Genomic DNA, 13504 nt, shown 5'->3' on the forward strand with positions numbered 1-13504 from the left:
CAAAATCTACAGCTGGCTGCTTTAACATATCTCTGTGTGTGTAGCTGTGTCTCTATGTGCTCTATGCTGTGCATAACCTCTTCTATCATAAGGCTTTGTGACTACCTAGATACTAATTTTTTTATGGAAGTCAGCGTTGATTTAATACATTTTTGCGTAAATTTGGACCCTTGTTTTTGTGCTGTTTACCATAATATCTCGGGTATAGTTGGGCAGAATAAAGTTCGCAAACTTGCACTATACAAATTCAAGGGATGATTAAAAAAAAAAACCCTGCGAAGTTCAGAACTACATAGCGTGTGATGGAATGAAAAATGATAGGAGCAACACTAAGAGATAGGAATACAACAGAGTGGACCAGAGAACAAACATCTGTAGCTGATATCCTTGTATATTTGAAGACCAAAAAAATGGACCTGGGCAGGTCACGTCATGAGAAAGAGAGATAACTTATGCTCAGTTACAGTGAGAGAAGGGATATCAAGAGATGGGATAGTGTGGCCGACGATGACAAAGGTTTAGGTGGAGTGGCAAAACTAAGAAATTTGCAGCTATAAATTTGAATCATCTTGCACAGGACAGGGCGCGTTGTCTTGTAGTGGGCGTGTGATAGGCAGATGATGACGATGATGCTGCGAGTGGCACTTAGCGTAGTGAAGGTTTACTAACCGCTCCGCGGGCATCAGACGTAGGTCCGGGCACAGACCGACGCAGTGTCCTAGCCGGCGGCAGCGTGAAGGGCTGGCTTCCCGAGGTGGCTGTTGTCTTGTGGCGGCGGATGCTGGGAGCCTTGGGCAATGTGAACGCGATCCGCGACCCGCTCATCCACGCCCAGGTCATGGAGCACCTCATCGACCTGTCTGAGACGCTCATTAAGGTCAGTCAGGCAGCTGGTGTGTTGTTAGCGGGTTGCACCGAAATCTAGGTTTGCAACCTGGCGTCCTATGAGGTTGCGTGTAACAGAGGGCGGTGCTCTGGTTTTAGTGTATTGCGGGGCCTGTTTCTACTGGTCTTTGCTTTCAAATGTTTTGCTGAAGCAACAGTGCCAGTGGCATTGTCGTATTTCACTATACTGTCATTATTTCGTTGCATGTATTTTATTTCCATATCACAAATCATTGCCATTGTATTAATATCTATATGTTTAACAGAATGCACAGTTACTGATATTGAGACATTTATATATAGCCGTGTCACAGCTATGAGCGCCTTTGTAACGAGGTGACCTTTATGACACAGAATTGCTTATGCCAGAGCTGTATTGCGAGTGCGCATCTTTCACAAAGAAGTTTTCTGTATGATGAAGTGTTTTGAAGGTCTTGGGCATTTTGTTCAAGAGGCGTTCAAGTGTAATGACATTGGAACCGTGCACTACTCTTTGGCTGCTTATTTGCTTCTTTTTCTGTATAGCAGCAATAATCTGCCAACTTGGAGAGTGGCCTGTGGTGTTCTCGGTGGTGTCGACGCCTTCACTCGTTTTCATGGTCATTTTGCTTGCTCCTTTCTTCCTCCTTGCACCAGATGCGTGACAATCTTGGAATCACGGAAGACAATATGACGACTCCTCCCCCTCCAACGCTCATTCCTCCGCTTCTGCTGATCGCACCGTGGCTCTTTGAGGTGAGGCCATTTTCACAACCTGTTATGGCTTGTTCCTGGTAGTAGAGCTCAGCACACTGGCAAACTGAAATGACAAAAGTTCGCTTTTTTACGCATTGTGAATCAGTACCGTTGAGGGAATCCGGTAATGGGGGCAGTGGTGGCAAGTGATAACGTGGTTATCTGGATTGCACGAGACAAAAATGGTTTGGCAGGTACTGTATATAACTGGACTGTGCAATGGACCAACATCGTTGCCACAACCCTAGGCTGAAGCACATTCTTTTAGGAACTTAGAAACAAAATATTAAGGTAATTCGTTTATTACAAACCTTTCCCCGAACAGCTGCCTACATTATCAATGCTTACCACGCACTATATATCATTCTGGTTCATTACGCAGGTTAGTTATAGAAAAAGCAAGGAACAGTACACAGATACAGTAATACCTCGTTAACTCGAACTCGCATATCTCGAAAAATCGGCTAAGTCGAAATTTTCCGCAGCACCGAACCATTTCCTATACGTCCTATGTATTTCTTGCCCTTTATCTCGAAGTAATTTTGGGTCAGATTGCGGATATCTCGAAATCTTGACTGCGAGTGGAACAAAAATTCCGCCGCCGGACCATTTTACAAGACTCGCGCGATGCTGCCGCGCCTGAAGTCCCTCGGCTTTTTTTTTTTTTTTTTCTAGCCGGGCGCCTGCCACAAGGTCGATGCTTTCCGCGAACGCGAAGTCGGAGCCTAGCGATATCAACTTTGTCAAGCAACCCTTCGGAGCGTCATGTGGCATCGCCATTACCATCGCCATCACATGCGCAGAGCAGGCCCTCGGCCCACGCTTGGCGCAGTTTGTCTCGTTCGCTTTGTGCAGTGCTCGTGATTTTTCTCTCCAAGAGCTGTGATTTCCGTTTAGTCTGCGCAACGCACGCGGTACGGATTTTTCGCTGACTGTGAGGAGCGGCAACTTCGCGTGAGTGCAGCGAGCATGGCGTCACTCAAGCAGTGCAAGTCGCTAACGCTTGAAAGGAAGGTTGCCCTAATTAAGGAGGTGGAGAAAGGAGGCCGAACAAAATCAAGCATCGCGCTGGAATTCGGCATCCCATTGTCTACACTTTCGACGGTGCTAAAAAACAAGCAGAAGGTGCTGGATGGATACCAACAGAGCTTCTCCAGCCAGCGAAAGCGGGTTCGAGGCTCCAAGTTCCCGGACGTTGAAGCGGCGTTGATGGTGTGGCTGCGAAATGCCAGAGCGGCCAACCTTCCCGTCACCACAGCATTGATGATGGAGAAGGCAGATGCTCTGGCCTTGCAAATGGGGCACACAGATTTCAACTGCAGTAGCGGCTGGTTTGACCGCTTCAAAAAAAGGAACAGTGTTGTGTCGAAGTCGGTGCATGGCGAGAGCGGCACTGTCGACGCAGCCGCTGCAGACAATTGGCGCAGCAGCCGGCTCGCCGAGTTGCAAGAGAGTTACGCCGACAAAGACATATTCAACCTCGACGAGGCAGCACTCTTCTATAAGATGCTGCCGAGCCGTACCTTCACACCGAAAGGTGCAGCGTGCTCGGGAGGAAAACAAAGGAAGGACCGGGTAACGGTCCTTTTCGGAGCAAATTCAACGGGCGAAGAAAAGCTGCCGTTACTTATAATTGGCAAAGCTCTCAAGCCTAGGTGCTTTCGTAATGCACGACTGCCGAATGGCATTATCTATCGCGCCAACAAAGCAGCGTGGATGACAGCAACTCTTTTCGAAGAGTACGTTCGCGCCGTCGATAACAAGATGGCCAAGAAAAACAGGAAAGTCCTGTTCATTGTGGACAATTGCCCAGGCCACGGCAAAATTGACAACTTGCAAGCAGTGACAGTAGAGTTTCTGCCGGCAAATATGACCTCTGTGCTGCAGCTGATGGATCAAGGTGTGATTGAAGTTGCCCGCAAAATCTACCGAAAGAGCCTGCTGCATCGAATTTTATTGTCGTACGAAAACGGCAAGGGCTATGAAATTGACCTGCTGGGAGCAGTACATCTCCTCAGCAGCGCTTGGCAGCAAGTTCGCGCAGCGGCTATCGCCAACTGCTTCGCGCACGCGGGGTTTACACGTGCCGCCAGTTTGCCAGAGGCGGAGACAGACGACTTCACGGACAGTGAGGAACTCTGTCAAGATGTCATGAAGCTCACCGGCGATGGTGCCACCGACGGTGACGTGACCTTTCACGAGTACGCGCTGTGCGAGCAGGATGTGCCGGTGACAGGAGAAATGACGGACGCCGAAATTGTTGAAATGGCTACAAATGGAGGGGACGACGGAGACGATGGCGACGACGACGAACCACCTCGAGAGGTGCCATCATCTGCCGAAACAAGGAATTTGCTGCGCTTGCTGCGAAATAAGGTTGAGTGCGGCGGTGGGGAAGATCGACTCATGCGATGCGTCAAGCAGCTAGAGGACGCCTTCCTTGGCCCAAGTGCGACCGCAAAGCAGACCAGCATTCGGCAGTTCTTCTCTGCTCAATAAAATGGCAGTGCTGCGAAACCCAGCCGGTTAGCGTCTCTTGTATGTTACTATTTTTTCTCTTTCACACCTTTACGAGAAGAAAGATTAGAAGCTGCTGCTGAAAGCCGGTAAGTAGTAGTTATTTTTCTGGAAAGAGCTCGATTTTTCCCGGTGATTTCCGAAAATCTGCTTATCTCGAAAATCCGCTTATCTCGAAATTTTCGCCGGTTTTTACGACTTCGAGTTAACGAGGTATTACTGTATGTTTATCAGACAAGAAGTGTTTACACAACTAGATGATGTAAAAAATTTGGTTTTGACAAAAATAAGGTTCAGCCTTCAATGTTAAGATACAACAGCCAATATACCTAAAGTATACTTGTGTTGCCCCTACTTTTCACTGCTCAAGTCTTTTCTTGTGCTGTAAGTAATGAATGCTGTGACACCTGCATTGTTGTGTGACATTCAGTTGTATGCTACGGCATAGTCTCTCCTTGCTTGGCGATCCTCACTGTGTGATGTGTGTGCATTTCAGGCGACAGGTCTTCCCGAGGGCTTTGAGAAGGGAAAGCTGCTGGCGTTGCGGCTTCTGTGTTGGCTGACAGTGAGGCGCCACGACATTCCCCTCTCCTTCGACTACCTCGCTCGCTTCTACCGGGTGCTGCACGCCGGCTTGCTGGGGGAAGACCAGGCAAGCGCGGTCGTTGACCTCTGCTTTAGACTAGCAGAGATTGTGAAACGGTGTTTCTCTTTAATCGAAAAACGTCCTTTGACAACCTCCAGTTGTTTCTTTGTTATATATCTAAGTGTCAAAGGTAATGTACTCACGAATTGAAACATGAAAATTTAGGGCTAAGTAATGCACATACTTTCGTTTCCAGTGCCTACAGTTCGTGTCATATTGATGTAATTTTGACTCTAACACTTCCATTGGAGCCAGCATTACCTTTAGTGGCCAGGTTTGCAGCAGCATGACGCAGTTACCATGAGCAATTGCTTATGGCACTCTTTATACTAAAAAAACAATGTCACGTTTCAGTTTGCGAGTGCTGTACATATGTATATGTAACAAAGAAACAATTGTATTTTGACACTCAATCGTCCAGTCAGTATTGTGTCTTGAACAAGTTACTGGAACGTTTCATGGCCTAAAAGAATTGAGCTAGTATTGTACAGTTAGTTACAAAAATTACTAATAGCCCCTGAGGGATTAAAGGCTCATTCATAACTGCGACGTGGACTGGTTGCGCGACCGTTTGCGACTGGCAACCAAAAAGTGACTCAAGGCGACCGATGTTCACACTTGTGATTGTGACCTATACCCGTCGCCACACAGAATTCACATCTGCTTGCATATGGCTCGCATTGCCCCATAGAATAAGCTGACTTCCTGTTCCTGCACATGTGATTGGTTCACAGGTTCGCTACTGCAGTCATGCGACTGAAAAAATTAAGCAGCGAGCGACTGAGCCAAAGCAGTCTCTTTGCGACCAAAGTGGCCATTTGCGACCGGTGCTAGTAACAGGTGTGAACGAGCCTTAACAGTAGCTTGGGCTTCTCACTTCCAGTGTCTACCAACCTACATCGGCTCCTTTAGGACCTACTTAAAGTCATGGGGAGGAAAAAATTCACTTAACGGCCTCTAGACGTGCATGATTGTTGTCAAAACATCGACACATAATGATGAAACAAGGACGCCAACAAGCATAGCATTTATTTCTTGGTTTCATCTTTCATGTTTGTGTACTGCTATGCCAACTATGTAACGTAAATGATAGGCTTCCCTTACAAAGTCACTGATATCACTAGAGTGAGCTCAAATGTTAGGTTTTTTTTTTATTGCAGAAAGTTATCAATGCCATTGTCAAGTACTGCGGGACCAAGTTTTTCGCAAGCAGACTCCCCGGCCACACTGTGCTCCTGCTCAACTTCATTCATGGTGCCAGCACCATCGTCACTTCCAACGCTGTCAAAGGGGTGAGTGAGCTTGCCCGCGCCCAGGCAAGCTTCACTCTGGCAAAATTACAAATGTCATCGTTGCTATCGACTGCGGGCACATTCTATAGACATCGCAGAGCACTTTCCTCTTTATCGTCATCTGGCCCTGGGCTTTGGCTGATAATAGTATTGCTGCCACCTTTTCTTTTGCGTTTTGTTCGGTTCAGTCTAATTGCACTCTCATGTCACCTGTGGTTTGAAGTGGCACCTGAAAGTTCAGAGCGTTTCTTGCTTCTTTCTTTCTACGACTCAAAGCAGGGGCGTAGCCAGAAATTTTTTTCAAGGGGGGGGGGGGGGGTTCATCCATACTTTATGTATGTTCATGCATGCGTTTTATGTGTACGTGTATATATACACATGCAAAATTTAAAATTTTCGGGGGGGGAGGGGGGTGAACCCCAACTCCCCTTTCTGGCTACACCCCTCACTCAAAGCCCAAAACAGGGTGTTTGCAGAGGGGGGGGGGGGTCAACCATACTTTACGTATGTTCGTGCATGCATTTGTATGTGTGTGTGGATATTATACGCAAGCAGAATTGAAAATTTGGGGGGGGGGGGTTGAACCCCCCCCTAGCTATGCTCTTGACTCAAAGCCCAAAACAGGGTGTTTACGGATCACTCAAAACAATCATTGAGCTTCTGTATGACATTTGTTGCTTCTGTGCACGAAGAGTACACCCCAGCACTTTGAACTAGCTTAACAGTAATTCCCTTTCAGAGGACAGGTATTCTTGGACGCTGTTTATGGCTGATATCAGTGCAAGCAGCCTTCTCTCATGGTTTTACCCATGCTGATAAACACACAGTACACTGCAATCATGCTAAATCTTTACTGTAAATACCTGTGAACTTAATGTCCACATGAGAGGTACAGTGAACTGACACCAGACATTGGGGATAAAGAAACTATGGGGCTTTGTACCAATAGATAAACAGGTAGCAGAAAAACACTTTGCTGAAACAGTCAAGGGATCTTACTCAGTGTCTTACTCAAGGTCTAAAACTGTTGCCAACCTTTCATGGTCTTCCATTTGTCTCCGACATCATTTTCTTAATCTGCTGTTCTTGTTTGGATGCTGAGGATTTCACGTTTTACACTTATATTTCTGTGTACTTGTGTATTGCTTCCTTGCCACTTGTAAGCTGATATGCCTTCTAGTTGCTTCAAAACTTTTGAGCCAAGAGAATCTTTCATTTCCTTTTGTGATGAAGACATTGAGAGGGCTGTTCTTCAGGCAAACGCGTGCATTTGCAAAAGGAGTATGCGTGCGCTTGATTTTTAGTTTTTTTTTTTCCTTTGCAGATGCCACGTGTTGAGGCAGTGACTCTACTGGGCAGCCTCGTGTGCTTCCCGAATGTCTACACTGAGCTGCAGGTGCTGCAGTGCTCAACGTCTGAGCCTCCACAGCCGGCAGCAGCTGCAACCATCAAGGTAACGATACTTTTATTAATGGCACAAGCAATGAGTCACACTTTTGTTCCTCTTCCGAGCACATCCGGTCAAGCACTTAATTCCAGTTGTCCAAATATTCAGAAAAAGCGTTTTAAAAAATAAAACTGATACGAAATCGATGGTTCTGATTGAAGTTAGGAGTTATATTGCATATATATGATATCGGAGCATAAGTTTGCTTATGATAAGAGGCAATTAACTATGAGGATAATTAATAAAAATTAATTGAATGAGTTCACTGAAAGAGCAGATGGTTTACTTGTGAGCAGCAGGGATCGTTGCGCCACCTGGTGGAGCAGCTCTCAACCACGTGCTTCTTTCTATGTGGCCTCTGAGATCCGATTTGGCAGTGCAATGAAACACAGTTAACCCAAGGAATACACCAGGGCATACTAATGACAAAACACCGACTGCAGCTATCAGACACCGAAGTTAAGGTTAGGGGTCGCCTCCAATTTTTTATTTGTATGCATGTATGAACAGTGTGGATGACGAAGACATAGTCACGAGATGATCGTCAAGCTTTAAAACTACTTTATTCACTGCAAACCTGGCTGAAACATCTGTGTGCGTCACACTTTCCTGGCTCTTATATTCTGAAAAAGCACTGCTCCCATTTAGTTGTTCTCAGAGGGGCATGTGTGCTGGCTTCTCGTACGTTGAACATTTGGAATTGGGGTTACATACAAAAACTGCAGTAACGTGTGATCAGAGTGGCAGCGTCGGTCTCGACAGCTACGTTGACCACCGCATCTCACTGCTGAAAGTGGTCATTTCGCATGTTTTGCATAGCTTTTTTTTTCCAATAAAGTTGCAATTTTGGGAGATTCGCTTACGCATCGTGAAAAAGATTTGCTCTAGAAGGCACAGATAAAGGTTTCTTCTTTGTTCTGGTAGTTTCAGTTTTAGTAGATTGCAATAGTCCTTTGCTTTTCTATTTAACCTTGGATAAATTTTTATGTGAGCATAACTTATTGCCTCATCTGAAGTGCTGCAGCAATGGTCAGTGCAACGTTTTTTTTCTTATCTTTCATTCTTGGACGAAAGGAAAGTCATGCTATGGTGACGATGATGTATTGGTATTTGACTAACATTAATTTGAATATGTGAGGACTGGTTAACTGGCACACACGAAGCATGGAAAATTAATGTGCTAGAAAGTATAATGCTACTTATTTGTGAGCTCAGTATTTTGTGCTTGGCCGAAACATTCATTTTTATCGATGATTAGGTGGGTATTGCTTGCTGTGGGATGTTTGTGTGGGCCCAGGCGCTCAACCGACAAGGGATGGGTCACAGACAAAGACAAGACATTTATACACACTGACATAAATACATAAATGGTCTAACTAGATAGATAAACTCAAAATCTCGGCCGGTACAACCGTCTCTAGTGTTCTAGTGCATGCTCTGCACGGTTCTCACGGCCCTGACACCGCGCGTCTAGTCCGCGCACCACTCGACGTGACACACTCACACTTCGCTGTCGTCGAGATGTTCCGACGTGTCGCCGTGTCTCATCCGGTGTTGACGCCGCGCGGTTGGTGAACCACCACGGCAGTCGTTGGGTCGGCCGCTTCGCTGCGTGGTGGATGGCCAGACCCGTGCTCGGCCACGTCCGAGAACATCGGTAGTCCGGCCCAGCGCTGCTCAGCTTTCCTGGCTCGGCGCTCCGCGTAACCGCCCACTCGCCCGCAGGTCTCGACCGTGACCGCAAGCACGGTCGTCGCCTGGCGTAGCTTGTCGCCCGAGTCCGTCCGCAGTCCACCCGTGACAGGTTGAGCGCCGCAACGGGCCGGTAGCCGTCACGAACCCTCGTTCTGCCACTGCTGCACCAACTGCTTCGGCCCGACTTGCTGCTCGAGCGTTCTAAAATCTTCTTCGCGCTCCCTCACGAGCGGCGCCGGCGCGCACCATACACGCACTTTCTTCTTCGTCTCTCTCCAAATTCAGCTTTCACTCAAAAATGTCCCCCACTCGTCACACTTGCAAAATTGATTAAAAACAATTGCAGGCCATTTTAGAGAGTTGTGAAAATTAAGTCTGAATTCTTTTCGGCGCCTGTTGTCTGTAGAAAAGGCTCATCTGTTCATGCAGCTTGTGTTGCTTTGGCGGAACCATTGGCCTCGTGCTTCTCTATTTTCACTGTAGTTCATTTTGAAGGAACATGAACTTTCAAGATGTCATATGTTATTTGCACTTGCTAATGAATTGTGGAACTCACTTGATGTGACGTGATTTTTGTTCAATCTTTAGGAACTTATTGTAGACTTGCTGCTGAAAGCAGGGAAGACAGACCCAGATGGAGTGGCAAGGTAAGCAAGAGAACTGTGTGTTTCTCGAACTGTGCTATTCAAAGATAAGTTTTTGTAGCTGGTTAACTGCTCAGCTGTGTAGGTGATCTCCAAACATTATAATACTAGGTACTAAAAGACAAATGTTTAAATGCATGTTGTCTCTTCAAACCATTATTTGCTTTTTTTTTTTGACAATAGAAGATTGATTTCTTACAAGACAATGCCGCCCGAAGTGGTTTCTGTGAATTTTGCACTCAAAACACTTCTCTGGTAATCAGTAACATTTTAAGGATTTTGCTGCATTGTTATGAATTTCAAAAAAAAAGAGGAGAGCATGAACAGAGAACTAAAATGTTAAAGGGTTAAATTTTCAATTCCGTGGTTCAAATATAAAACATCGCATTCCTGTGAACGGCATCAGTTAGGACTTCAACAAGTGAGCAGGATTGATATGGTGTACATAACTCCGAGTTAATACCAGTAATTATGTAATGGAACTTTTGCATGAGTAATGAGCTCTTGCCTGTTCTGTTTCATCTGCAGGTGTACAGCATTAAGTGCCCTGGGAATATTTGCTTACGAAGAACTGTCCCATCGGACTGGCCATCCCAAGGCTCGGGAGGCCATCGGAGTCCTTCTGCTGTCCATAAGGGTAAGCTCAATTTTCACAGGTATGGTTGCGATAAAAGACGGCACTTATATTGCATTAAAAACACAGCCGGTAGTAGTACCCATTAAAAGAAAAACCAAAAATCACTGCCCAAGCACTCCGTACCGATGATTAACCAGTGAAGCTGACACATGCAGCCCCAGTGTTTATTACTGGTTTAACCCCGACGGTTTGTTAAAGTCTTTCTTAATTATCGGTAACCATCTGTCCAGAAATTTTAAAGGGGTACTGGCACGAAAGTTTTCAGTGGTTTTCTTTTGCGTCAAACAAAAGGCTAAGCCTTCAAGAGCCTAGAAAATGTACTGCTAAGCATGAGTGCACCCTGAAAAACTAATTATAGTATGTTTCTAAAAGCTAGTTTCAGTTCGTACTGTACCCTGATGTTACAACACAACATGAGCTTCTCGTTATGTGCTCGCGCAAGATATCGTGACGTTTCCACAGCCACTTCGCACCATGGCTCTGTTGGTGACGCACAAGTGGCCATTTTGGAAGTTTTGGTACCTGACGTCATCACAACTAGCCAGACTGCTGCGTGAGGTCACCAGAATTAGTACAGAAGCCTGACATCAAGCTAGTGTCGATGTCAGTAGGTGCGCCATGGGAAAATTGACTTTAATATCGAAGTAAAATGTCTTATCAGCATTTGCTGAGCTTCACACTTGCTCAGAGCCGTCTCTGTACACAGGAGATTTGTATGGCAGAGTAAACTCACCTTCGAAAAAGTGGTGTCAGTACCCGTTTAATTGGTGTTTGCTGCTCGTGTGTCCCCTTCATTTTTACTGGACCAGTAGTGAGTAGTGGCATTTGCCCAATTTCTGCGGCGCGTATGTTTTTGCCCGCGGACGAATTCTTCATTTGTAGTGGACCTGCTGTGGGTAGTGGGGCTTGCCAAATTTCTGTGGCACGTATGCGCTAGGAGTTTTTTTCACACGTAGGACAGACGAATTTTGGTTTCGCCTAGTCGTATACAGCTAAAAATCCTGCCAAGTCTGCTAAGATTGACTTTGACACAGCTGTAAGCGCAATTTTTTTTGCGCACACGTGTTGGGTTATGCATTTCATTTCACGCGTTTCCCTCGCGTTTTCTGTGCAGCATCACAACCACACGATTGCGCAAGTTGCGGGCGACATGCTGCGATTGCTGTGTGACCACGCTGCCCACCTCACGGGACAGATGGACCAGGTTCCTGCTATTGTCGTCGAAGTAAGTCCCGTGTGACAACGGTGTTTTCTTGACATTCCATTGTTCGTTTGCCCATTTTATTTGTCCTTAGCTTGTAATTTATACTGTTCAATTAAAAGCTAAACATGAACATCCCTTATGTTTTTTCTGTCTTTATTAAAATTTGTTGGCTTCATATGGATCTCATAGCTTTAACATAGTTTTGAGACACAAAATTTTCAATTCACTGGGCTTTTTCTTTTTTATCTTTTTTTGCTAGACCATGTGTAATTTTTTTAAAATCTTAGTTTCTTGTCCTTTAACTGGATTACTCAAAGTAACGGACATCAGTTGCAAAGCAAATTAATATCATAATTGACTAGTTAACAAAAATCCGTAAATTAAGGTTTTCTTATCCGATTGCTAGGCATATATCGCAATTTATTGCAATTTACAGTTAGTAGCATATTAGGAGTTTGGAGGGGCATATTCACTTTGGAGAAATTCCGAGTGTGGCAATGTTTTCGGATACGTGCAATGTCAACTACTCTGTCCCACTGTCTCCTGCTAAAAAGTTGTGCCCTTTCTGTGTACACTGAGTCGTTGTACATAAGATTTCAGGAAGGATTTCAGACTAAAGTCTTTTCTCTCTCTTTTTTTTTTTCCTCTGCTCTTAGGTGGTAGCATCTACGATCCACAACCTTCTCCCCAGTGACGATTCGGATGTCAAGGAGGAAAACAAAAAGGTGAATACATATTTTGTTTTCTGGTCCTCTTCTAGCTGGTTCACCAGATTACCATTGGGTGCATTGGGTGTCATTACTAGAAAAAGGGTAATCTGATCAGAATTGATAACATTTAGTAAAATTCTGATTAATGATACTGCTCTGAGGAATGCAAAGCCTACAAACAGCATATACTCTGTAGTAGGCACGTCTGAATATAACTTATTTGCTTCGAAGCAGAAATGTCAGCTAAGGCTGCCATTTTGAAAGGAGGCCTTTCCCATGTCTCATGTATGGGTCATTTCTGAAGGAGATGTGACGTCAAGTTTTGAGAAACATATTGATACTGATCTCCAGGATGCTTGAAATCTATGCAGTTGTTATGCTGGAAAATGTTCCTTCAAGAAAAATCAAGGTTGCATGCCTGATTTGCTGTGTATCTAGGACAGTCGAACGTACAAATGAATTGTTGCATTTAAGAGAATTTTTCCTTATTACAGGAAAGGCCCTGACTGTACTGTTTTTAGTGTATATTGCCACGTGCGTTTCTTATTATCACTTTTGCTGCATTCGGTTTTCGCCCACAAAGACTGTCAGCAACGCTTAGCGCAAACCGCGCCTTATTGTTCGAGAAGCTTCGCAATTATTGTAGATTGTTTTGTTAAGATTGCGCGCAACACGCGAACACTCGAGCTTATTCTAGAGCGTGCGTGACAGCCAGCGATAACGCTGGAATATTCGACAGCACATGTATAAATGCCGACACGCTTTACCGCTTGTCAGTTTTATCGACGACCGACGCCCTGTTCGCTGATATCAGTGTACAGCGTGTCTTGCTGTAGCTTGAGTTTTCATTTCCCGGCCACAAGTTCGGCCAAATAAAGAGTTTCAGCCTGAACACGACGACTGCTGTATTCGTCGACGTCACGACCCCGTGACAATATTAACATAGAGGGTAGCACTGCAGTTTGCAGCCTTGGGACCTCCTTCTGCATTTGCCTGTATTGTATTCTGTTATACCACTAATAAAAAATTAATTGCTAATAATGGCAGTCTGTGGCACCACTAATGTTTATTGTAAATTCTCTGGCAAAATGG

The 13504-nt window shown here is 45.3% G+C and overlaps 1 protein-coding gene across 3 annotated transcripts in view; it reads left to right on the top strand.

Moving 5' to 3' along the window:
* Nucleotides 1–13504, top strand: part of LOC119374062 (probable Rho GTPase-activating protein CG5521) — a 63649-nt gene that overhangs the window by 30163 nt on the left and 19982 nt on the right. For all 3 annotated transcript variants that reach the window (XM_037644121.2, XM_037644123.2, XM_049420478.1), the window contains 9 exons: nucleotides 687–877; nucleotides 1522–1620; nucleotides 4634–4789; nucleotides 5944–6075; nucleotides 7400–7528; nucleotides 9806–9864; nucleotides 10390–10498; nucleotides 11613–11723; nucleotides 12359–12427. In XM_037644121.2, coding sequence (XP_037500049.1) covers nucleotides 687–877; nucleotides 1522–1620; nucleotides 4634–4789; nucleotides 5944–6075; nucleotides 7400–7528; nucleotides 9806–9864; nucleotides 10390–10498; nucleotides 11613–11723; nucleotides 12359–12427 — 1055 coding nt within the window. The remainder of the gene's footprint in view (nucleotides 1–686; nucleotides 878–1521; nucleotides 1621–4633; nucleotides 4790–5943; nucleotides 6076–7399; nucleotides 7529–9805; nucleotides 9865–10389; nucleotides 10499–11612; nucleotides 11724–12358; nucleotides 12428–13504) is intronic.

This window comes from Rhipicephalus sanguineus, chromosome 11 (assembly GCF_013339695.2).
Source record: "Rhipicephalus sanguineus isolate Rsan-2018 chromosome 11, BIME_Rsan_1.4, whole genome shotgun sequence".
Taxonomy (NCBI): domain Eukaryota; kingdom Metazoa; phylum Arthropoda; class Arachnida; order Ixodida; family Ixodidae; genus Rhipicephalus; species Rhipicephalus sanguineus.